Below are 25959 nucleotides of genomic sequence, written 5' to 3' on the forward strand. Positions count from 1 at the left end.
CCTGGGGAGCGCAACTTCCAAAGCTTTTCCTTGGCTGGTATTTGCTTCTCCATAAAGCGGGACACCCAGCTGCCCTTCTACAGCGGTGTGCGCATATAATCCTCTTAAAGATTAACTCCTTGGATTGCCACTTAGAACTGGAGGGGGGGGGAAGCAAAGCTCAAATACCTAAAATTGAGAAACAGTGGGACTCTGTTTGAGAGGCTAATGAGAAGCCCAGCTTTTTTTTTTTTTTTTTTAATGCTTTGGCAGCAGAACAGATTCTTCAAACCAGGCAAAAGCCGACCCGTGTCTCTACACATGAAACAGGGTCGATAGCGTGCTGTTTCATTGCCATGGCAACGAGACCCGTGGCAAGGTAAGGATGCTGGCAAGGAAGAGCTAAAAAAAAAAAAAAAAAAAAAAAAAAGGTGCCGGAGATGTTTGGCTGAGGGGACTCCGCCATCCACCTGCTCGGCAACAGCGACCAAGAACGAGCCCCGGGGGGGAAAGGCCCTTTAATCTAGGAGCACAGGCAGTCCTCGACTTACGACGTTTCGTTGAGGGACCAAAGTTACGGCAGAACTGAAAAAAAAAAACCCACCTTATGGCCAGTTGTCATACTTACGACATACTTTGCAGCGTCCCCGTGGCCACGTGATCAAAATTCAGCCACTTGGCAACCGGCATGTATTTAGGACGGTTGCAAAGTCCCAGGTCATGGGAATGACCATTTACAACCTACGCAGCCGCCTTCCGACAAGCAAAGTCAACGGGGGGGGGGGGAAAGCCTGATTGGCTTAATGCCCTCACGATTCGCTTATCAACTGCAGCGATTCTGCACTTAACAAGGGGGGCATAAACAGCTGGCCAAAAGGGGCACGATGCGCATTTAACCGCGGCCTTGCTTAGCTGCGGGAATGTCGGGCACAACTGGGGTTGTAAGGCCAGGACTACATGTGGTGAAGTTCTGGGTTTTTCAAAGGGTTGGAAAAGGTTTTTCCAGCTGCTAAACTAATTTGCTAGTTGGCAGCTGCTGTTGTTGCACGTCCACTCCTGTATTGATTTTTGACCTATACAATCGACCTATATGGCTTTTGTGTCTCTCCCACCTCCCTACTCACAGGTGCATCCGTCAATGTCCACCAAAGTCATTTATCAAACCCCACAGAGGCGGAGCAGGAGGGGAGGAAGGAGACAGATATGAGCAGCCACCTTAAATGATTTTGATTCAGCCCTTCCTTTTTTCTTTTTTAAATCGAGATCGTCTTGGTTGCCAGGGTGTCTGATTTTGGCAGCCCGAAACAGATTTAGACGTGACAGTCCGTTGGAGAGCTGACAATTACCTTCCTTCTGTTTTAATAACTAAGATAATGGTTCTGACGGTTCCCATAATTGGAGAGGCAGCGTGCGATGCCAGAGATCAGTAGGTGTGAGTGTAATTAAAATAGCAGTAGGGATTAATCAGATTGGTGTGTAATCTGCCAAACCACCAGTACTTCGGTTGTGTAAGAGATATGGGCACTGCTCCGTGTGGTCCTTTTTTTCAGCCTTTTCACAGCTGGGGCTGCAAGACTGGCTGGGAGATTCTGGGAGTTGAAGTCCACAAAGTCTTAAAAGTGGCCAAGTTTGGACATCCCCACTGTAAGCAGCCAGGAAGCTGAGAGAAGTATGCTTAGGAGAGGCATCTGCTGTGTGGGTTCACAAGTTACAAATCACACCGTTTGGAAACCATGTTTGAAGCATGGCTGAGTCGGGCTGATGAATCCACCGGAAAGATTGGCTAGTCTCTTGATGACAAGAGTAGTTATTTGTATTTTTTTTTTTCTTACCCTGGCGATCTTGTTTCTCGTGACCGGATGACTGTAGTGGAGATGAAGAGAGCTTTGATTTAATTTCTCCTGAAGAATAAAACATATTGAGACTCGTATCTTACTTTAGGCAATGCATCATTTAATTGTCCTTTTTAGCAAGATTGTTGTTAAGCCGTGGCTTGCAAACAGCCATACTCTGGATTTCCACCACATCCTGCTCCAAATTACCACCATACTGATGGCTTAGTATGATGAGTGCAACAATGAACCCTCCAGATAAGGGAAGTAATCATGGATTGCTTGGCTTGATTTAGAGTCCCTCCTTTAAAAATAAAAAATAAATTACTTGTTTTATAATACTGCTAGAGAAGAGTAAAAAGGCTGGGCTGGATGAAAAGCAACTGTGGAGTCCTGGGTACTCTCTGAGCTTGGTTGTTTTCTTGCAGACATTTCATTACCAAACTAGGTATCATCATCAATGCTAGAAGGGGAAAGAGCTTTGGTCTCATTTTATATTCAACTCTGAGCTACAAATATTCTCTTCTATCAGGATGAAAGCAAACCAGGAATGAGTAAGGAAGTGCCTACATTGCTATGTTTGCAGAAATGCATAGTCACAATAAACATGAACCCAGGTAATATGTTGAAAAGAAACTAAGGATATCTAAGTACTTTTCAAGGGAAATGCATTAATCCACCCATACGTATCTATCCTGATCACTTTTCTAACTCTTCAGCAGCACGGCCACCTCTTGAAATGATGGGAGTTAGCAGAAGTTAGATCAAAAAGCATGCTTGAGGAACATCTTGAGATCCATCACTAGTTTTGTCTCTGCAACCCCATCTTATTCTTCTCAAATCTGTCTTAACTACTGGAAATCCCCCATCTGTCTTTGGAGAATGTAGCTAGCTACGCCCTTAGTTTAATAATGTAACATAAGTTGAATGTAAGAAGACTGAGGAACTGACCTCCTATGCTTCTTCTTTGATCCAGATTCTCGTCTGGCACACAAGGACCGAGAAACCCGTGCTGGTGAACGAGGGAAAGAAAGGCTTCACAGATCCCAACGTGGAAATCTGACATCACGCTGCAAAGCCAGGAGCGATGCGAGCAGGTACAGCTCTGGTGCATTAGTCAATCACAACACTTGGCAGGTTGGCATTTGCTACCAGGGGGGTCCCTCTTCAAGTGGGACTGAAGAGGAAGAATTTGAATCAGAGCCACCTTTCGTGGCAGCTGCTCAAAATAGTAAACACCCATCCCTCTTTCTTCTGAAGGTTTGAGCATAGCTCATGTTGAGCCTGATGCTAAAATGAGAAAGATCCCAACTGGAGGAGGGAGAACGCCAGACTTAGCAGTGTCGCGTTAAGCTACATTGTACTAAACACAGCAGCAGGACAGGGGGGAACCACTTCCAGGGGCTGCCATGTGCTTCGTTTAACAAGTAGCATTGGCTGGAGACATTATAAGATAACAGAATATGATTGGAAGGGACTTTGGAGGTCTTCTAATCCAACCCCCTGCTCAGGCAGGAAATGTTACACCATTTCAGACTAATGGCTGTCCAGTCTCTTCTTAAAAACTTCCAGTGTTGGAGCATTCACCGCTTCTGGAGGCAGGTAGTTCCATTAAATTAATTGTTCTCACTGTCAGGAAATTTCTCCTTAGTTCTAGGTTGCTTCTCTCTTTGGTTAGTTTCCATCCGTTGCTTCTTGTCCTGCCTTCAGGTGCTTTGGAGAATAGGTTGACCCCCTCCTCTTCTTTGTGGCAGGCCATCAACTAAGATATAAATGAGGGTTTGCTTTGGAAAAAAAGTAAACTTACTGCTCCCGAACTGCAGCTCAAGTGGGACACTGAAGCCCATTTTTTTTTCTATTTGCAGTCTGTTCCCACCCCGATTCCAGACTCAAACTGGGCCCTTGATCAACCAGAGGAAAACACCCAGCCGAATTGCTCCATATACCAGAGAACAGCTTGGGTTTTTGTGCAGAGGGGGGGGGAGGAAAGGAGATCAATAAATTAATAAATCAGTATTTAAAAAACAACAACAGCTCACTTATGCCTGATCTTCTGGAAAACGATCCAATAAAATGAAATGAAACAACAACAGATAAAAAGCAGAGCGATAGAAATGTGGGACTCCCCAAAGGCCATTGGTGAAACAAGAGCAATGCAAAATCAGCAAGAGGGCAAAAGCCAGGTTATGGATTGGTCAGCTTCCTCCATCATCTGCCCTAGATATTAGAACAGGAGAATTAGAAGGGGAATTGATACATGCTATAAACATCCTCGGGCAGTCTGTCTGAAACATGCTGGCTGGGGAGTTCTGGGAGATGAAGTCCACTTTTCTTTAAAAAAAGAAAACCTATCTTGCATATTATTTATCAACCTTGGCAACTTTGAGCTGTGAGGACTTCAACTCCCAGAATTCTGGGAGTTGAAGTTCTCACAGCTCAAAGTTGCCAAGGTTGAGAAATAGTGCCTTAGACCAGGGCTTTTCAACCAGTGGTACGGGTACCACTTGTGGTACATTGGCACCTGGCAGGTGGTACGCGACCATCCTAGAAAAGTGGTAGCGGGGAGGGGAATGAGCTGAACCGGTGGCAGCACCGCACAAGCCTGAGCGAGAGACGGCTGGAGCTGCAGGGCTGTCAGGGTTCAGCGGAAGTGTCAGGATCAGCGCCAGGCTCCAGCTGGAGCTCAGTGCTGATCCTGATGTTTCTGCTGAGCCCAGAAGAAGCGCCGATCAGCTGGAATGTTGCAGCCTCTCCAGGGTCTTGTGATTTACATTCAGATGCTTGGCAATTGATTCATATTTATGACGGTCATAGCGTCCCAGGGTCATGTGAAGTGACCAAAACCTGCTGCAACCACCCAGCAGATGGGGGGGGGGATAATAAAAACCAAACACATCCTCAACACACCTCCGCTGCCAATCCTCAACAGAAATGCTCACAACAATGAAAACCTCGGACAGGAGGAAGAGCACCTCCGGGTGGGCAGGTAGCTGTCTTGCTCGGCTGTGGCATGGGGGGCACTTTTTTCAGTGCCATTGTAACTTTGAACAGTCACTAAGCGAACTGTTGTAAGTCGAGGACTACCTGTACTTCGTCACTTTTTTCCTCTTTTTTTGGGTCATCAAGTTTTTGACACTTTGCTAGGCGACTGGTGGTACTCGGATATTGCCATATCCTAAAAGTGGTACAATGGGTGAAAAGGTTGAAAAGCCCTGCCCTAGACTGAACGAAGTGTCAAAATTCATTATTTCGTATTAATGGATGTTATTGTTTTTATTGTTCCTTCATAGAGAGGCGTGCACACGCGTACACAAACAAACACATACACACAGATACAACTCCCGCAGGTAGTACAATAGCTCACACAGCGTCTCTGTCTGTGCTTAAGATCCTGCATCCAGAAAGGTGTGTTTAAAACTTTATCTGCTTATATTGTAAAGCGGGCTTGAAATTAATGGCACAATTTAAGAGGGTTTTTTTTCCCCCCCAGCTTATCCTGAGCAAAAAGCAATGTATAGAAAAGATGGCATAGAAAAGGGGGAAATAACAGAACGTGGTGCCTTGCTACACACCCTGGCAATTAAAAAGACTTATTCTTCCTGGCACACGCTGAAATTATGTGGATATAAAGATCTGGGGGTTGCATAATGAGGGATATACATGAGCTTGCTGGTAAGATGGTAACCATCTTTGCATTTTGTCTTGCTCTGGAACGACGGTCAAACCTTCAGCGGCGCAAAAATGAATTAAATCAAATTACGCCCTTCGGTGTGATTTTTAAAAAAAGCCACGCATGAAGCTGGGAGAGGTTTTTAGAAAAATCAGCATCTCTGCCTCTTGCAGACTTTTCCCCCTATTGATTTTGCTCATCCAAAGGTCGCAAAAGGGGATCATGTGATCCCGGGACACTTGCAACCGTCATAAGTACATGTCAGTTGCCAAGCGTCTGAATTTTGATCACATGACCCTGGGGATGCTGCGATGGTCGTAAGTGTGAAAACCATCGTAAGTCACTTTTTTCAGTGCCATTGTAACTTTGAATGGTCACTAAATGACTAATTGTTAAGTCGAGGGCTCCCTATACTGGATCCTGATTATTATTATTTTGTTTCCATCTCAATCACCGACACACTATTTGTTAGCTTTCCTTTATATATACATATATATATATATATGAACTCTGGTGCTGGAGAAGACTCCTGTGAGTCCCTTGGACTGCAAGGCGTTCAAACCGGTCAGTCCTAGAAGAGATCAACCCCGACTGCTCTTTAGAAGGCCAGATCCTGAAGTTGAAACTCAAATACTTTGGCCACCTAATGAGAAGGAAGGACTCACTGGAGAAGGGCCTAATGCTGGGAAAGATTGAGGGCAAGAGAAGAAGGGGACGACAGAGAATGAGATGGCTGGATGGAGTCACTGAAGCAAGTAGGCGTGAGCTTCAATGGACTCCAGAAGATGGTAGAGGACAGGAAGACCTGGAGGAATGTTATCCATGGGGTCGCGATGGGTCGGACACGACTTCGCAATTAACAACAACAACAATATATATACACACAGACACACACACATATATATCTCAGAAGGGTAAGTCTTGCTGAAGAGAGTTAAGAAACTCGAAATAGCTATCCCAGTTCTCCCTTTATTCTTTGTTAGCAATCTAAAAATGTGTATGTATGTATGTGTGTGTGTGTGTGTGTGTGTGTATATGTATGTATGTGTATATATATATATATATATATATATATATATATATATATATATATATATATATATATACATATATGCAGGTCTTGGTGTATTCGGGTCTTTTCCCGTGTAAGATTGAGAGTATCTTGGCGACGTTTCGATGAGGTCCCACTTGTCATCTTCAGGCTGGGGTCTTCGGCTTTGTGCTTATGCGAGCAAAGTGTGATCGGAGCTACTGTCTCTCTATATATATTGGTGGGTGTGTGTGGAGTGCTGGCTTAGTTGCAGTAGGTATCTAGTGTAGTGATATCCTGAGTTCTGTGTTGCACCATCCTGGGTGGTTGGCTGTGTTGTAAAGCTCAGGATGTTACAACACAGCCAACCACCCAGGATGGTGCAACACAGAACTCAGTATATCACTACACTAGATCTCAGGATGTCATCACACAACCCATTACCCAGGTCATTACAACACAAAAGACTAATGGGCACACAGCCAGCACCTCAACTACTCAGGATGTTACTAAACAGCCAAACAATCCACAAACAATAACTCCAACACAGCCAACCAATCCACCTACAGCAACTAAGCCAGCACTCCACACACTCCCACCAATATATATAGAGAGACGGCAGCTCCGATCACACTTTGCTTGCACAAGCACGAAGCCGAAGACCCCAGCCTGAAGATGACGAGTGGGACCTCGTCAAAACATCGCCAAGATACTCTCAATCTTACATGGGAAAAGACCTGAATACACCAAGACCTGCATACCTATATCCGTGAAAATCTACGAAAAACGAACACCAGGATATAATAAACCAGACTGTTTAATATAAACAAGCCTGTGGTTAAAAAGAGTCACTAAGCTTTCATCAGGCCAAACTACCGACGTCATCAGAGTTGGAGTAAAAGGAGATCAGAAAGGCAGCTCATATAACCTCCTGCCTCTGCCTTTTATACACATTTAAAAATGCAAAGCACAACTATATCTTCAAGCTGATTGGAAAGGAATGTAAAATTGTACAGCAAAAAAAATAGGCTTATTTTTTAACCTTTCACCTGAGTGACTAAGATGCGTAAGCCGGGGTGGACTCAAATCATGCTTGGGACTAACAGCAGACCTCTCGCGATAGGGAAAACAAACACGGTACCAATAAGATAATAATAATAGAGACAGATTTTCTTTTTCTTTTTTTCCTTTTTTTCCCTCTTTATTACAAATATCTAGCAAACCAGACACGGGGAAAAAAACGGAACCAACAAACCAACTAGGCCTTAAGACGACTTTATGAAAAAATTCAAAACCCGGGTCAGTGTCGGTGGGGGAAGAGAAAACAGCATTTGAGTAAAATTCACATCCAACGATACAGAATTTATAGTCACCGCCTTTCAAAACAAAACACCAGCCCAAACCTTTGATTAAAGGGGAAACGAGAAGCATTATTATTATTATTTTTTAAAAAAAGAAAATTCGGTTTTCTCAGCACAGCATGGTTTTTTCAATCGCCATTCTTCCTGATGGTGTGTGTGTGTGTTTTCTTTCACCCTTCCTCTCTCTCCATTTTATGACTACAACTCTGCCAGACTGCAGTAAATCATAGACCAAAAAGAAAATTGCAATGATTTATCCCAATTTCCTCCCAGAGCATGTGGTGGAAGGCAGGCAGTGATATGCTCAGGATGTGTCAAAGGTTCAATCAGGATGCCTGGTGAGTTGCAGAGCACAGAACAGGTAGAAAGGGTGAACTCCCCCCCCCCTTTGGCTATCAGGATGCCTGGTGAGTTGCAGAGCACAGAACAGGTAGAAAGGGTGAACTCCCCCCCCTTTGGCTTCTGTTTTTACAGCTGCACCTTCTTATATTTTCAATTTCATGCAGTTAATTTCATAAATAGAATGAAAAATGGTTTTGAACAGCCAGAAAGACCTCAGCATCACTTGGTGCTTGCTTTTCCAGCAATTGTTCAGGCTGATTGTCAGGATGCAGTTGAATTGTGATCCTGGCCCTCCCCTTTACAGGTTAACCTTCCAGAACAGGAGTCTCCAACCTTGGCCACATTAAGACCTGTGGACTTCAACTCCCAGAATTCCCCAGCCAACCAGCCACTTAATGTGGCCAAGGTTGGACATACCTGTGCTGGAGGGTTAACCTGTAAAGGAGAGGGCCAGGATCACAATTCAACTGCATCCTGACGATAAGCCTGAACGATCGCTGGAAAAGTAAGTGCCAAACTTATTTTGGGTGTGGGTCTGGGCCTGCAAGACACAACCAATGGCAGGCTGGCTAGAGGAGGACACTGACACCAATTGTGCCCACGGCTACACAACGCTTAGCTCCATCAGGGAAACTGAGGTTTTGATTGATGGAAGGAGGAAGAGACAGCAAGGTGCACAGAGACTGGGTGTTTATGGCTTACAGTGGCTTCTTCCAACCGGTTCTTCCCACAAGGATAGGGATATAAGATCCATCATCCACTGGCCTTCTGGGGTGATAGGTTGTGCCTCAAAGCCCTGGAGGGCATCCTACTGAGGAATGCATCCATTTGCCTTTTCTCTTTTTTTAAAAAAAAGTACATGAAAAAGGTTATTTTTAAAACAGATCCAATTGACTAATTATTCAGCAATGCACTCAAGTACGCCTTCAGGCTGAATCCCCAGTCCCCCAGACCCTCCCTCAGAAGCAAGAGAGGTGACCAAGTTGAGTCTCAATGCAAGCGGTCATAATTTGAGGATTATCTTCGAAGCAGAGGCCTCTGTTCAGACTGGGATCGATGCCCCTTACGAGACCCAGTCCAGAAAGATAAAGTGGCTGGGGATATCAAGAGTTGCAGTCCCAATTTGCTGAGGGTGGGGCACCTTTTGCGAAGGACCGAAGCACACTGCGCAGAATCTCAACCTAGTTGGGGAGCATTGTGTAGAGGTTTTTGGTTTCACTGGGACGTGTTTATTTTCTGAAACAGCACTCTTTTGGGCTGGTCTTGGGAAGGGGGTGGGGTTCTACCCATGGGGGCTTCTGTTGGAGCTCCTTCCTGGCTCCAGGGGGTGCTCCTAAAATTCAGCAGTAGATTAGTTCATGCTATGTCTTGGTGCAAAGATACATCCCAATCCCACCCACCCCTGGCCCAGCACTCACCCTTTGCGATTGGTGACCTCAAGAACCTGTGATTCAGCTGGGGAAAATTGCAAGGGGCGTGGGGCAAGGGGCTTCAGATGTTACAGGCGTTCTATGTAGCTTGGAAGAAGCCCAATTCCAGCCCCTCCCCCCAAAATCCATGGCATGTCACTGAAATGTAGTTTCCACTGTCTCTGCATGATGTCCCCATTGGTGGTTGGCATTTTATATGCCCAAATGTGGCGTTCCTTCCTTTTAAGATCTGGGTTGAAACGACCCAAGGAATGCAAAGCGGTAAAAATGACATTCCTCCACAGTCTGCCCAACAACCAGATCAGGGAGCTAAGACTGGCAGCTTCAATTGTCAGAAAAAACCCAACGTGGACTACTAGAGATGCAAAGACATTCCTTTTCCAGCCACAACCTAAAGGAGGATCCCGATCAAACCATTGCAGATTGGCGGTTTCAGTCCATCAGATCTCCCATGACTTGCGGACATTCGTTCCTTTGTCAGGTCCTTAGCATCTAGTGTTACAGGACACAAGAACTTGTAGTGAAGTTGAGTTCTTTAGGAGGACCTTCCTAGCTACCTGGGCATCTGTCTTCAAGTACTCTTAGTCAACCTCCTAAATTAACTCACCAGGTGGGCCTTCTTTGGCCAAACTCCACCCTTAACTAGAAAATATAAGGATACGGGGCACAGTTTTCACAATGGGAGGGAGAAAGGTCTGCCTTGAGACTCTTTGACCTCCCACAATCAGTTAAGAAGCATAACCTTAACCATTACTATCAGTAGAGGGTGGCACAATCAGGAACAGCTCAGGTCACATACTGAACCCTTCCCAAGAAGGCCAGATCTGTGGAATGGATGATACGGCCTCCAAGACGCTCCTCAAATATAATGATCTGGAGAAAGAGAAGAGAAGGAACAACCTTGCTCAGATGAAAGAATGAGCTCCTTTGGGGCAATTCTGCACATACTCCTTCTTCCCATTTTCCCTGTGACATCAACCCTGTGAGGTGGGTTGGGCTGAGAGAGAGAGAGAGAGAGAGAGGGACTGGCCCAAAATCACCCAACTGGCTTTCATGCCTAAGGCAAAACTAGAAGTCACAGTCTCCTAGTGACTGGCTCAAAATCACCCAATTGGCTTTCATACCTGAAGTAGAACTAAAATTCACAGTCTCCTAGTGATGGGCTCAAAGTCGCCCAGCCAGTTTTCATGCCTAAGGCAGGACTAGAACTCCCAGTCTCCTGGTGATTGGCCCAAAGTCACCCAGCCACTTTGCATGCCGAAGGTAGGACTAGAACTCAGCCTCCTAATGATTGGCTCAAGGTCACCCAGCCAGTTTTCATGCCTAAAGCGGGACTAAATCTCCCAATCTCCTGGTGATTGGCTCAAAATCATCCAACCAGCTTTCACGCCTAGTGGGACTAGAATTCCAAATCTCCTGGTTTTAAACTTGGTATCTTCACCATTAGACCAAACTGGTTGAGTATATTGAGAGACGTGAAAAGAAAGAGAACAGGGTTCAAATCAAGCGACTCACTTCGTTGTACCCTTGTTGGAGCCAGGTTCCCGGGAGGTAGAGGGTTTCCTGAGGACCAATTTTCCAGTAGCGACCCAGGTTCTGGCCATTGACAAAGACAACTCCCTTTTCCCAGCCCTGGAAACACACAAGGGGATCTTACTACGGTGGATCAAGATGTCGACATTGTGCAATGGATCTAGTGCCCTTACAGGTAACCAATGATGAAACATGAAACTACTGCAGCGGTGCTAGAAGCGCCAACATATTTTTTCTAGTTCCTGCTGCAAAAACTAAGAAAAAAAGAAGACAAATGCATATTCATTACAATTAAGTATTCTGAGCAAAGCTCGCCTTTTAGACTGTTGTCAGCGCATTTTATCTAACAGAACAGCAGGTCAATCTCAGCTGCATGAAAAGAATACTAACTGGAAACATACAACTGGTCGTCCAGTTGTTTTCTTTCTCTTCCGGTGCCTTACCACCACAAAATGCTGATAGGGCACACAAACTGAGGCGCAATTAAGGAAATTTCACCTAGAAGAAGCAGGCTAAAATAAATCCAGACCACAGAGGGCTGACTGTCCTTGTGCAAGCCGACTACGGATATTCCTGTCAATTCTGCAACTTGTGAAGTTGGATGAGGATGAACGAACGTTCCTGCTAACCTGAAAGAATCCCAGGATCCTTACAAACAGAGGGTTTTTCTGTTTCTTGCCTCCATGCAGGAGAAAAGAAGTTGCCGATTTGGGCAAGTAAAACACCACAAAGACGTCTCCACCCTAATGACCTTCACAGTGACTGAGAAACAATCCACAAAACGTTAGAAGGCTAAGACAGTTGATCAATCTGGGAGAACCAGGCCAGAGACGAGTATAACAGGAACTCATAAAAGTAACTCCCTAGAACAGAGGTCCTCAACCTTTTGGGCACCAGGGACCGGTTCCGTGGTGCCCAAAAGGTTGAGGACCTCTGTTCTAGGGAGTTACTTTTATGAGTTCCTGTTATACTCATCTCTGGCCTGGTTCCACCGGTTCCGTGGAGAGAGGTTTTTCTGCAGACCGGAGGGTGTGTGGTTTTGTGTGCTGCCTGCATCCCGCGGATGGGGCTTTGCTTGTTTGTGTGGACTGGTTGATGGCGTGTCGCAGCCCGGTACCGGTCCACGGACCGGGGATTGGGGACCCCTGCCCTAGAACACTGTTTTCTCAACCTTGGCAACTTTTAAGATGTGTGGACCTCCGCTGCATAGCCCGTTGAGGTATTCTGGGAGTTGAAGTCCACACATCTTAAACTTGCCAAGGTGGGGAAATGCTGCTCTAGAAGCAAACCGGGTTCACGAAATACCTTGTCCCCCCGCCTCCACATAGTTCTGCCCTAATTCTCTCACTGACCTCACCAAACACGTGAAGGGCTACCAGACCTATCCAATCATACGCATATTCTAATTTGCGTAACTCTATAAAGCAGGCTTGCAAGTTAACCTCTGTGGGCCTCCAGTACCATCAGACACAGTCCGCGGCTCAACAGAACGGTGGTAGGCCTCTATCCTAAAGGACCTCCGGGAGAAATGTTGAGAGTGAGGTTTATCCTACATCTGTACATCTCTTTTTACAGCTCTGGTAATAAAGTACTTACCTCAAGCTTCAGGAAAGTATCTTGGGGCATGTACTGTATTTGGAGTGTTCCTCGGAAGAACGCAGGGCCCACTGCGCTGTCGGGGATGGCACTCCAAGGAGATGCTCCACGCAGACTGGGGGAGAAAGGAAAGATTCCTCAAAGGGATCTCCAGGAGAAAAATCCATCAGCAACCCCTATCAGTCCCGACGTAGCTAAGTCTTGCTTGAGGGGACCATGGGGCTCTCTGAGCTTGGTGGTTTACTTGCAGACGTTTCCTTACCCAAACTAGGTATCATCGTTAGTGCTGATAACATTACCTAGTTGGGTCATGAAACATCTGTAAGAAAACCAAGCTCAGAGGGCACCAAAGACCCCACAGAACTACTAAAGAAACATTCACCAAGGTAACCAGTGACGTATAGAGGTGAAGGGCTCCTCTTGATGAACACCTTCAAGGTGAGCTCAGACAGCCATCTGGCAGGTGTGTTTTAGATCCCTGCACTAAGCAGGAGGCTGTGTTTAATTGCCGCGTGGCTCCTTCTAACTTTTGCCATTGTGGTATTTTACAATTCTGGGAACTTCGTCTGCATCTGTTGTGTTCTGTGAATTGGTGTTCAAACCATCATCCCTGCTGGCAACAAATTTCAACTGTTTGGATCAGGGGGGCGGGGGGGGGAATGCCAAATTGGTCTGTACCTTTCTGAGGATTGTTAACTAGATCAAAATAGTCCCCCTCTGAACTGTACAAGGATATTTTGAGAGGAAGGAAAGAACAGGAGAGCCATTTGTCAAGCTAGCATTTATACGGATTTCTGCAGGCGGCAGGAGTTGGAACTGATGGCCTCAAGGGTGCCTCCCAGCTATTACAGCTTTGAAGTGCCTACCCCTGTGATTGCTATTATCAAGCCAGAGGCCTCTAGACGACTAGTACTCTAGTCCTAGTGCTTTCTTCCTTTCCTTCCTCCACCAGCCTCCCTCCCTTGAAGTGCCCCCCTGCCCACTTTTAGGAGGGCCAGAACCCAGAACAGGAAGACCAAAATTACGCCAGCCCTGTACTGTAACCAGGAAACAGTAACGACCTATGAAGGAGAATATTTGTAGCTCAGGGTTGATATGAGGGGTCCTTGGTGCTCTCTGGGCTTGGTGGGTTTTCTTGAGACGCTTCATTACCCAACTAGGTAACATCATCAGTGCTAAACTGATGATGTTACCTAGTTTGACTAGCACTCCTCCATCTCCTTCTCCTCCTCTCCTTCTCCTTCTCCCTGGCTTCGCAAACTCAACTCCCTTTTAGCACTGATGATCTTACCTAGTTTGCGTAATGAAACGGGTGCAAGAAAACAACCAAGCTCAGAGAGCACCAATACTAAGACAAGACTGCTTATTTGGTTCTCCAGCTAACAGTTTCAAAACACGACACAGCCCAAGCCCACTTGGCTTGTTCATGGTCAGCTACAAGAGGACTACTTCAGAGGAGTGCTGATGTTTATCCCGAAGCTCGAGTAATTTGGGAACTTTTATTTATCTATATCCTGCCTTTACTGTTTTTTTTAAATAAATAACTCAAAGTGGGAAACATATTTAATGTGCCTTCCTCCTCCTATCTCCCCCACAACGACAACCACCTTGTTGTGAGAGATTGGGCCAAAGTCAAAGTCGCAAAGCTGGTTTTCATGGTTAAGGAGGAACTAGAACTCACTGTCTCCTGGTGACTGGCCCAAAGTCACCCGTTTCATGTCTGGGGAAGAGGGGGTGGGAACTAGAACTCACGAGTCTTCTGTTTTCTAGCCTGACTATTCTAGTTTTATCTATCAAACCATTATCAGCACTGGCGGTGCCAGTTGGAGTGAAAGGGGGAAATTATATTGAAAAAGGTCCACTGCTAAGAAGGGCCACTGCGCGGCTCTCCACATTTGGGAGCTACCACCCCAATTCTTTGCCAGGTGCTAGATTGCTGGCAGGTGGAGCTGCTAGCTAGGATTTGGACCTCAGCCAAGTGCAATTCCAATAAACAAAGGAAAGAGGAAAACAAATAACAAAAAAGTGGGGGTGGGTGGGTGGGAGGCGGGAGTGGGAAGAGTGTGTGTTGTTGTTGGCGAGATTCGCTGAGCGAACCTTTCCATGAAGCTGGGTTTCATTTCAAGGCTGTAAATCTTGAAGTTCCTCAAGGAGGTTTTGTTGAAAACGATGTCGCCAATTAAGCCTGCAAGAGAAACAAGGGTGAACGCCAAAGCTGATGAATCGCCTTTCAAAGGAGAGGCAGGACCGGCTTCCAAGACCAACAGCCGGCCGCCACCCTCCCCGAACGGACATCGGGGTCCACCCAATCCCGGTTCAGAAAGGCTGAGAAACAGGCGTAAAATGGGGCAAAACTCACTGAACAAATGTCTCACTTAGCAGCAGCAATTTTGGGCTCAAGGACTACTTTGCATCGTTTTAGAAGCATCAGATGAACACGTTAAGTCGCGGCACCTGCTTTCTGGAAGGAGAGCTCTCGTCCCCCCAGAAATCTGTGTGGCTCCCCCCCCAATTAAGCATCCGGTAAAGTCCAGAAGATGTGCTTCTTCTCCTTGGCTTTGCTAGATTTGTTTTTGTCTGTGCGCTGTGCCGGGACCTCATCCTGGTTTGGGTTTTATATTGGTTTTTTTATGTCATTATTTTTATATCAGCCCAGAGTCAGTTGGAGTTGGGGAGGTTCTAAATCAATCCAATCAACAAATAAAGGAAGACAAATAAAATGACAGCTAAATCAAAGAGAAGCACTTTACGGGGTTTGGAAACGAGCAACTGCCAACGCTCTACAACACAGAATAGGGGCTTAATTAAGGCATTATTTCCTTAGAGGATTTTCTGTGAAGGAATCCTGGCAGACTCTTTCATTCTGTTCTTTATGAACCTTCAAAGGACAAAACAAAGTCCTGGTTCTTTCAGCCAGCCATGACCAACGTGGCTGTTGAGTCTAATGTGGTTGGTCTTGAAACGGATGGAATGGGCCACTGTGTTCAATTTCTCCTGCTAAGTTGCAGGAATCCAAATTTTTAAGATTCCTAGCATCTGCTTCAACAATTCAAGAAGGGGGAAGAGTCCCTGCAACAATGATTCGGCTGCCAGGTGGCTCTTATTATCAGATATTTTTTTTTCTTCATCACCTTCAGCTAGAATATGTCTTCCTGGAATTTAAAATCCATTCTTCTGTAACCTGTTTGGTTGGTTTTTTTCCCCCCCACTTATTAAAACCTTTTTTCTGAGGTCTCCTGGAAAGGATTCGTGCAACTTCCTGGGTACAGAGAACTTCAAAGCCCTTGTTTTAAAGCGTGGAGCGTACGCCCCAGGCCAAATTCCATTTTTCTGAAACATGGCGCTGAGGATTTAAAGTCATGAGAACAGAAAACCGGTATTACTGGCCTACCTTTCCGCTGGTTGTTCAGATTAAGCCCGTAGTTGACTCGGCCACAGTTCTCTACTAAGATTTGCAGCTGTCTATATCCCTGCAGGGCATAAGAAAAAAAAAAATACCCGAATCTTTTTTGTTGTTGTTGTTAATTGCGAAGTCGCGTCCGACCCATCGCGACCCCATGGACAATGTTCCTCCAGATCTTCCTGTCCTCTACCATTTTCTGGAGTCCATTTAAGCTCACGCCTACTGCTTCAGTGACTCCATCCAACCACCTCGTTCTCTGTCATCCCCTTCTTCTCTTGCCCTCCATCTTTCCCAGCATTAGGCCCTTCTCCAGGGAGTCCTTCCTTCTCATTAGGTGGCCAAAGTATTTGAGTTTCAACTTCAGGATCTGGCCTTCTAAAGAGCAGTCGGGGTGGATCTCTTCTAGGACTGACCGGTTTGAACGCCTTGCAGTCCAAGGGACTCGCAGGAGTCTTCTCCAGCACCATAGTTCAAAGGCCTCAATTCTTTGGCGCTCAGCCTTTCTTATGGTCCAACTTTCACAGCCATACATTGCAACTGGGAAAACCATGGCCTGGACTATACGCACTTTTGTTTGCAGGGTGATGTCTCTGCTTTTTAGTATGCTGTCTAGATTTGCCATAGCTTTCCTCCCCAGGAGCAAGCGTCTTTTAATTTCTTGGCTGCAGTCCCCATCTGAGGTGGAGCCCAGAAAAATAAAATCTGTCACTACCTCCATTTCTTCCCCATCTATTTGCCAGGAATTAAGAGGGCCGGATGCCATGATTTTGGTTTTCTTAATGTTGGGAAAAATCACACAATCATGGGGATGCTGCAGAGGTCGCAATAGTGAAAAACGGTCACAAGTTACATTTTCCAGTGCCGCTGTAGCTTTGAACCGTCACTAAACAAATTGCTGTAAGCTGAGGACTACAACTGGGACAGGGACATCTGAGCTAGTGAATTGTAGGTTATACCTGCATCCTTCAAGAACTGATCCTACAGACATTTTATTCTAGCACAGGTGATTGCTTACTAATCTGAACAAGCTTGGCAGCAAAGCTGGTCACTGGCTCTGATAAACTTGTCTTAAAAAGGTAAAATAAGGTTAAAACAAATACAAATCTTGCCTGCCAATCCAACTGCTTTTTCTAACTGCTCACCTGCCTGTTAGGAATGGACAGCTCCTGTACGTTGTAATCAAGGTGACCAATATATCGGGTATTAATAAACACCTGCAGGAGAAAAAAAAGCAGACAAAAAAATAGATTCTTTTAACTTTCACAAAAATCAGGAAACTAGAGGAGTATTTAGAGATTGTAACATGAAGAGAGCAGAAGTACCTGGGGAGAATTCCAGCTGTGGATCCAAGCACTAGATGTAGCCGTGTTACTATCATCATTTAAACAAATTATAGATGCAAATAGAATGAGGGAAAATTAATTAAAAAGCCTGGATTATTCAGCCGCAGTAGTTACAATTAGCAGGTTATGGCCACCCAGTTGCTCCACAAAAATAAAAAATATTTTCTACTTTTAAAGGTATTCTGTAAATTGTAATAGCAAACCTTTCTCTGTATTTTTAAAGCTTCAGTAGGTAATTGGCATTCAAACCTAGCTCAGTGGATCAATAGTTAAAGCAGGGGTCTTCAAACTTGGCCCTTTTATGACTTGTGGATTTCAACTCACAGAATTCCTCAGCCAGCCAACCAGGCTGACTGAGGAATTCTGGGAGCTGAAGTCCACAAGTCATAAAAGGGCCAAGTTTGAAGACCTCCAAGTTAAAGGGAAGCCTTTTAGAACATAGTCTAGACAGGGCAGTCCATACTAAAAACCAAGCTTCTGAACTCAACTGAAAATTGTGTGTGCAATTAGGGCCAAATGACAAGAGCAACGGGTAATTATAAAGTCACCAGAGTTTCAATATGTTCACTCCACGAAAGTCACCTTGATCCAAGAGTAAATTATGAGTTAACTAAGATCTAGCCAGCTTTTCCCTCCCAGAAGAAGGCAATAAATCTCGCACATCCATCCTCACCTCTGCTCGGTCTCGGATGTAGTCACGCGAATACAGCGTTCCTCCGCCAAGGATGACCGTCTCATAAAGGGTGTAGCCAAAGGCCTGTCCATTGCCATTATTGACTGGTAGGTTCTCCATGTTGATGGGGTATTCTGACTTCACAATCTGCAGAAGAAAAACCAGAACAGGATCCTAACAGCAACTGCTAAGAAATAAGGTGGGTTGTTTTGTTTTTTTTTCCTTCATGGGTTCATGAAACAGACACAGCTCCATAATAACCTAATACGACGGTGACGATAAGGAGAGAAAAGAATAAAAATATAAATAGGGGTAGAGTTTGCTTGGAGGGTCCTTGGTGCTTTTTGAGCTTGGCTGTTTTCTGGTAGACATTTCAGTACCCCAACTAGGTAACGTCATCAGTGCTAGAAGGGAGTGGGATTTACTATCTGTTTACGTACAAGTCCTTTCTAGCACTGATGAGGTTACCTAGACTGGGTAATGGAACATCTGCGAGAAAGTAACCAAGGTCAGAGAACACCAAGGAACCCACAGTCATCACCGTCGTCGTCCTCCTCCTCCTCCTCTCCTCCTCCTCCCCCTGCAAACCCCACTCCCTTCTAGCACTGATGACATAACGAAACATCTGCAAGAAAACAACCAAACTCAGAGAACACCAAAGACCTCTCATTTCAACCCTGAGGCACAAATATTCTCCTTTAGAGTTTGGTTTCATGTGAATGTGTTCATAACACCTCTTCTTCCGGTGGAACCATTCATGGATCCTACGTGGATCACTTCATTCAAAGCAACAAAGATCCAATCCTAACACAGGCCTGGCTAATGTCTGGCTTCCCGCTCACACACAGAACATGACTTAAATCCCTCGTCACTTGGAGATCTGCGATCGACTCAGATACGCAAACATTGCAAGGCACCAAGCAAAGCATCACGTGCTTGTTTGCAGGAACTAAATCAAGAAACGGTATTTTTTTTTTTCTTCCGAAACCTTCAGCTGAGAAGCAAAGGGTTTGTGGCACGTTGAATGTTGCAAAATTTAGACAACTAGGCTAAGGGTTTTTTTCCCCCCAAAACGCCACACAAAATCGTCTAACGGGGATGTAGAATTGTCCTGCTTGTTGTAAAAAGGCATTAAATAACAGACCTGAAGGACAGGATTGAGGACTCGTTCCAACATGCATATTTAACCCTGCAAATGATTTTTCAAGCAACTTAACTTCCACAGGCCCCTCGTTAAATCTGCATATAAATACAGCAACTCCATTTTAAGTGTGCCTCTTGATCAACCCATCTCACACCAGCAGTTTCAAAGCCCAGTGATATCCAAACGCTGAGATTTATTCCGAGTTCTTTAATAAGGACCCCAGCCGTGATTTGTGGTTTGTTGTCCCCAGTCCCATCATCTAGCCAAGCTGAGCACAGGCTTCCCTGGAGGATGACTCACCTCCATCCCCGACAACAATTCCCACAGTGAGATATACTGCTGCATCAGGATGGCCCCGTAAGATGCTTTATTTGAAATTATCGGAGGTGGAGGGAGAGGAGTCTCTTTGGAAAATGTAGAGAGAGAATGTGGTTGAATTCCAGCACTGGATTGGTGGAAAAAATTCTCAATTTCCCAACTTCCATGGGCTTGAGAAGAGCTTACAGTGAGTCCTTGACTTACAACATGAAATTGAGCCCAAAGGTTTACGTTGCTAAGCAAGGCTCACTTAAGAACTGCAGGAAGGAAGGAAGAAAGGGAGGGAGGAAGGAAGGAAGGAAGGAAGGAAGGAAGGAAGGAAGGAAGGAAGGAAGGAAGGAAGGAAGGAAAGAAAGAAGGAAGGAAGGGGAAGGAAGGAAGGAAGGAAGGAAGGAAGGAAGGAAGGAAGGAAGGAAGGAAGGAAGGAAGGAAGGAAGGAAGGGAAGGAAGGTCTTTCTCTCATCTACACAAGCTAAGCCTGGTCAGACCCAGTTAACACTAAACCGAGCAAATGTTAGGGCTCCTGGCTAAACTGGTTAAAATGAAAAAGAAAAAAAACAACAAGAACTTCACACCCTGGAGGAAAGCAATGGTAAAACACTGAGCTACTGTGCTACCAAGAAAATTCCGGAATGTATTCATCCAGAATGGAGCCCGACTCAAAGGTGACTGCATTGAAACAGCCTCTTCTCCAGGATCAAAGGAAGGAAAGAAGGAAGAAAAAAGGGAGGATGTACAAAGCTTTCTCTCCCTCCCTCCCCTCCCCTTTCCATTCCCTCCCTCCCTCTTCCTTCCTTCCTTCCTTCCTTCCTTCTTCCCTCCCCTCCGCTGCCTCTCTCCTCTTTCCAGTCAGCATTTGCTTTAAGTCCACCAATGATGTGGCTATAAGGACTCATCCTTCACCACCGCCTTGGAAGCCCCCCAAGGGCCAGTCTCATAACAAAACTCCCCCCCCCGCTCCTTCCATCCTCTCCCCTCTCTGCTGAAAGCAGCCCCACTGGCTGATCAACAGAATGAAGCTGCACTGGAAGCAAGCAGGGGGGCCCAACACACCCACTGGGGGAGAGTCCGTTTTTCAAACTGGACTCCTCCGCCCCCCCCCCCCCAGCATTTAGAGAGGGCAGGGAAGCCGCCCCTTCTTTCATGCAGTTACCCATCATGCTGGAAAGAAGCTTGCGCAGTTTAAAGTACTTGGCGGTGTAATCTCCAGCCTCAGTCAACACGGCGTCATAATCTGAAAAAAACAAAAGTAGAGCAGGTAGCAAAAAAAAAAAAATAGTTTACCTTATTTATAGGTGCATGTCAAGGAAATCACTACAAGAACAACACATACAAACATACACATACACACACAGAGAGAGAGAGAGGCTGGATTCACCAAACCCTCTTAACCAGGCTAGGAACAATCCCAATGTTGACATTCTCACCACAGGCTAACCTTAGCACTGATCACTAGCCCTGATGATGTTACCTAGTTTGGGTAACGAAATGTCTGCAAGAGAACAACCCATCTCAGAGAGCACCAAGCACCCCTCATATCAACCCTGAGCTACAAATATTCTCCTTGGATAGTTTTAATCCAGGTTTAATCTTTTGGGCTTTCTGTTCCCATTGGGCCAGTTGATCAGTTCAGCTTGAATTAAGAGACCCTTAAAAAACGGGTTCATTTAGTAACCAGAGAAAAGATGATATAAGAGCCCAGCCACAGCTCAGATAACATGTTCAATCTTAAACTTGATTAACAAAACACAACTTTTGTTTTCTCCAAACGGCCTTTTGCTTGCGAAAACGAAGCCTATTATGGCAAGGGTGTTCGAACTTGGCCACTTTAAGACTTGTGGACTTCAACTCCCAGAATTCGTCAGCCAGCAAGTCTTAAAGTGGCCAGGTTTGGAGAGTCCTGTATTGTGGCATATTGTGATAGCTTGATTCATGCCACATTATAAGACAATCATACCCATCATCTGATTTTTAGCCCACTCTTAAATTCACTGTACAAACGCAGGTAGGACATTGTAGCAATTTTATTTGATCAGAAAAGAGCTGGAAGGGACTTTGGAGGTGTTCTAGTCCAATCTCTGCTCAAGCAGGAGACCCTATACAATTTGATACAGGTGGCAGTCCAGTCTCTTCCTAAAAACCTCCAGTGATGGAGCACCCACAACTTCTGGAGGCAAGCTGTTCCACAGGTTAATTGTCCTCACTGTTAGGAAATTTCTCCTTAATTCCAGGTTGCTTCTCGCCTTGATGAGTTTCCATCCGTCTTGTCTTCTGGTGCTTTGGAAAATAAATGACCCCCTCCTCTTTGTGGCAACCTCTCAAATACTGGAAGACTGCGATCATGTTCCCCCCCCCCCAGTCCTTCTTTTCTCTAGACTAGCCAAACCCAAATCCTGCAACTGTTCTTCATATGTTTTAATCTCTAGGCCTTTAATCATCTTATTTGCTTTCTTCCAACTCTACAAGCGTCAGGGCTTGTTGAAGATTTGAAACTGTTCCCCATCGCATTTCTGACATTCATTCGAACAAGATACCAGTGACACCTGTCACTTGGCTAAATGACCGTCACTTCAGGAAAGCTCCTCCTTCTTCCAAAGTGAGATTGTTCCATTCTAGGCGCTTTCCTAATTGGGAACTAAGTGGAACTTTTCAGCTTTGAACCTCCCAGCATCCCTTGCAAGCCAGCCAATGGAACCTTACCGTAGCTGGTGATGGTTGCCTTGTAGATGTCAGAATGTAGAGCACCATTCATGAATCCAAAATTGGTCCCTCCGTGGAACATGTAGAGATTGATGGATGCTCCTAATCGGAGAACGTCTTCAACCCTCTCCAGCATCTCTGCAGAGACAAACAAAGCTTCGAGTGTCGCATGGCACCGGATGTTAATCTTGCTACTATTGCAGTTTGACTTTATGCAAGAAGTCCTCGACTTACGACGGTCACTCAGCAACTGTTCATAGCTGTGAAGACCTCCTCTAAAGATACTTACGGCCCAGTTCTAAAGTTCTGAGGGGCGGATCCCTCACCTGTGGTCATGTAACTGGCATTTATAGTCATTTGCAGTGTCCTGTCACCATGACTGTGATTTACGACATTTTTGCTGAAAGCTTGCTGTTTACTTCCGGTTTTTGGCAAAAATGCCACGTCGCAAACAATGGATTTGCTGAAGAGTTACGGATTCTTTTAACCAACCCGGGTGATTTGCTCAACAATGACTACAAAAACAAATCCTAAAACCAGGATAGCCGGGTAATGACCTGCTTTATGACTGACTATGGAGATTCTCAGTCATCCAGATCATGGTTGTCCCAAAGGTGCTTTATCAAGAGGCAGCTGGACTTTCTTGGTTTTTCCTTGAAGACGTTTTCAGAGCTGAAGAAGCTTCTGGAATGAGAAGTGAAACGTCTTCAAAAAACAAACAAGGAAATCCAGTTGCCTCTTGAAAAAGCACCTTTGGGGCTGCTTCATGACTGTGACGACTTAAGACCACAATGAGCAAGCTTACTACAAGATCCCTGGGTTTCTTGGGTTTTTTTCTCTGAAAACGTTTTGCTTCTCATGCAAGAAGTTTCTTCGGTTCTAACTGACTGGTGGGAAATGGAAGGATTTGATTATTTTTCAAAGAAAAAAACAAAGTAAGAAAGTCCAGCTGCCTTTGGGAAAAAGCAGCTTTGGGACAACCATATCCTGGATGACTGAGAATCCCCATAGACAAGAACCCTGTGATATGAGTTAGGCTGTGGATGAGCAATCCCATACACAGAACAGAACAGAACAGAACAGAATACAAATTACAGAATAGAAATTACAGAATAGAATAGAATAGAATATGGAATGGAATGGAATGGAATAGAATGGAATAGAATAGAACAGAACTTGAAGGGACCTTAGAGGTCTTCTAGTCCAGCCCCCTGCTCCAGCAGGAGATCCTATACCATTTCAGACAAGTGACTGTCCAGTCTCTTCTTAAAAATCTCCAGTGATGGAACGCCCATGATTTCTGGGGGTAAGCTGTTCCCAAATCACTCAATCAACCCACATGCTAAACTGGGCTTATGAACATGGGTCTCTACAGCCAATTCCAGTATGTGGAATTGTGTTAAGTGTTTACATCCTTTTGAAGCAGAATCAGCAAGCAATCCTTCCAGGAGTTGACCTTGCAAAGAATGTTAAAAATGGGACTTTGCTTTGCCACGTTTACACCCACCCTCTGGAACAGCCTCTCCCTGTAGGCCTCTAACTACCACCACTAAAACTATGGATGTTTTCCCAGGATAGTTACTGATTTCCTATGACTTTTGGCTATTTTTGTGATAAGCACAGATCGTCCAGTCACCTGTACCCATATATATATATATATATATATATATATATATATATATATATATATATATATATATATATATATATATATATATAAAACTACATTGCGTCCTTTTAATCATAAGCCAAAGTCAGTTAGCCCCAACACTGAATTCAAAAATAAATGCTTGAAAATAACTCTCATTGAATATCTTCTACTTTTCTTTGTACTTTGTACTTTTATTCTCGTTCAGTGATTACAACTCCCACAGCCAAAGGAGAGAGAAAAAAAACCCCAGGTGATTCTTCTTGGGGAGCGGAGAAGAACGGTTTATATCTTCGCATTGAAAATTAAAATGATGTTGTTGAGTTTTTGTTCTGCCATCCATTTTTCAGGGCTGGAAGCTCAAGGTCTCTTTTGACAGCTTGAATTAAACCAGCTGAAATTGCTGCACCATAAAGGGGCAACGGGCTATATTTAAAGGAGTCATAAAACCTGAGGAGGAATTAAAAGCTTCAAAACATTAAAAATAAATGTAGAGGGTTTTTTTTTCCCTTCCCCTGGGCGCGTGAAAGCCAAATCAGATTCACCGTTAAGAGCAGAAGTCCGCAACTGAGGCGCTGCTATCAAAATGTATTTATTTATTTATCAAATTTATTTGCCACCCGGACTCTGAGCGGCTGGTGATCTCAGAAAATGGAAGTGTAAACATTCCAAGCAGCGGCAAAGAACAGCCTGTTCGAAGTTAGTAAAGTTTGAACAGCTTGTTCTTCGCCTCTGCTTTGAAGCAGGTGGGAAAGGAATTGCACCAGCCAAGAACTTACCATCCGCGTCAAACACGTTGTGAGGTCCTCCCCAACTGTCAAACCAACCAGTCCAGTACTCCATCACCATCGTTGGCATGTCGCGCTGAAAAAGGGCAAACCCACCTTTTGAAGTCCTCTCTTGGGTAGCCTAGGCAGCTGTCAAACCATGGTCTCCCCATGATTGGCCCAAAGTCACCCAGTCGGCTTTCATGCCTAAGGCGGGACTAGAACTCAAAGTCTACTGTAATTGGCTCACTTGTTGGCTTTCATGCCTAAGGCAGGACTAGAAGTTATAGTCTACTGGTAATTGGCCCACTTAGTCGGCTTTCATGCCTAAGGCAGAGCTAGAACTCACAGTCTCCTGGTGATTGGCCCAAAGTCACCTAGTCGGCTTTCAAGCCTAAGGCAGAACTAGAACTCACAGTCTCCTGGTAATTGGCCCAAAGTCACCCAGTCGGCTTTCATGCCTAAAGTGGGACTAGAACTCACAGTCTTCTGCTTCTTGGCCCAATGTCACCCAGTCGGCTTTCATGCCTAAGGCAGAACTAGAACTCACAGTCTCCTGGTGACTGGCCCAAAGTCACCCAGTTGGCTTTCATACCTAAGGCGGGACTAGAACTCACAGTCTCCTGGTGACTGGCCCAAAGTCTCTCTGTCGGCTTTCATGCCTAAGGCGGGACTAGAACTCACAGTCTCCTGGTAATTGGCCCAAAGTCTCTCTGTCGGCTTTCATGCCTAAGGCGGGACTAGAACTCACAGTCTCCTGGTAATTGGCCTAAAGTCACCCAGTCTGCTTTCATGCCTAAGTAGGACTAGAATTCACAGTCTCCTGCTAATTGGCCCACCTAGTCGGCTTTCATGCCTAAAGCGGGACTAGAACTCACAGTCTCCTGGTGATAGGTCCAAAGTCACCCAGATGGCTTTCATGCCTAAGGCAGGACTAGAACTCACAGTCTCCTGGTAATTGGCCCAAAGTCTCTCTGTCGGCTTTCATGCCTAAGGCGGGACTAGAACTCACAGTCTCCTGGTAATTGGCCCAAAGTCTCTCTGTCGGCTTTCATGCCTAAGGCGGGACTAGAACTCACAGTCTCCTGGTAATTGGCCTAAAGTCACCCAGTCTGCTTTCATGCCTAAGTAGGACTAGAATTCACAGTCTCCTGCTAATTGGCCCACCTAGTCGGCTTTCATGCCTAAAG

At 45.2% G+C, this 25959-nt stretch overlaps 2 protein-coding genes across 4 annotated transcripts in view; one reads left to right on the forward strand and one right to left on the reverse strand.

Moving 5' to 3' along the window:
- The window catches only part of B3GAT1 (beta-1,3-glucuronyltransferase 1), a 45857-nt gene extending 41739 nt beyond the window's left edge, over nt 1-4118 (forward strand). For all 3 annotated transcript variants that reach the window (XM_039358373.1, XM_039358375.1, XM_039358374.1), the window contains 2 exons: nt 2788-2908; nt 3677-4118. In XM_039358373.1, coding sequence (XP_039214307.1) covers nt 2788-2874 — 87 coding nt within the window. In that variant the 3' untranslated portion in view covers nt 2875-2908; nt 3677-4118. The remainder of the gene's footprint in view (nt 1-2787; nt 2909-3676) is intronic.
- A 4436-nt stretch (nt 4119-8554) lies between these two features.
- Nucleotides 8555-25959, reverse strand: part of GLB1L2 (galactosidase beta 1 like 2) — a 39400-nt gene continuing 21995 nt past the window's right edge. The window contains exons 9-19 of the mRNA XM_039358372.1: nt 24782-24866; nt 22355-22492; nt 20808-20888; nt 19637-19740; nt 18193-18339; nt 17319-17390; nt 16165-16243; nt 14871-14958; nt 12774-12888; nt 11160-11276; nt 8555-10517 (exon numbers count right to left, since the gene is read on the reverse strand). Coding sequence (XP_039214306.1) covers nt 10431-10517; nt 11160-11276; nt 12774-12888; nt 14871-14958; nt 16165-16243; nt 17319-17390; nt 18193-18339; nt 19637-19740; nt 20808-20888; nt 22355-22492; nt 24782-24866 — 1113 coding nt within the window. The 3' untranslated portion in view covers nt 8555-10430. The remainder of the gene's footprint in view (nt 10518-11159; nt 11277-12773; nt 12889-14870; nt 14959-16164; nt 16244-17318; nt 17391-18192; nt 18340-19636; nt 19741-20807; nt 20889-22354; nt 22493-24781; nt 24867-25959) is intronic.

The sequence above is a fragment of the Crotalus tigris genome, unplaced genomic scaffold (assembly GCF_016545835.1).
Source record: "Crotalus tigris isolate CLP2741 ecotype Arizona unplaced genomic scaffold, ASM1654583v1 scf7180000019014.348434, whole genome shotgun sequence".
In the NCBI taxonomy this organism is placed as follows: domain Eukaryota; kingdom Metazoa; phylum Chordata; class Lepidosauria; order Squamata; family Viperidae; genus Crotalus; species Crotalus tigris.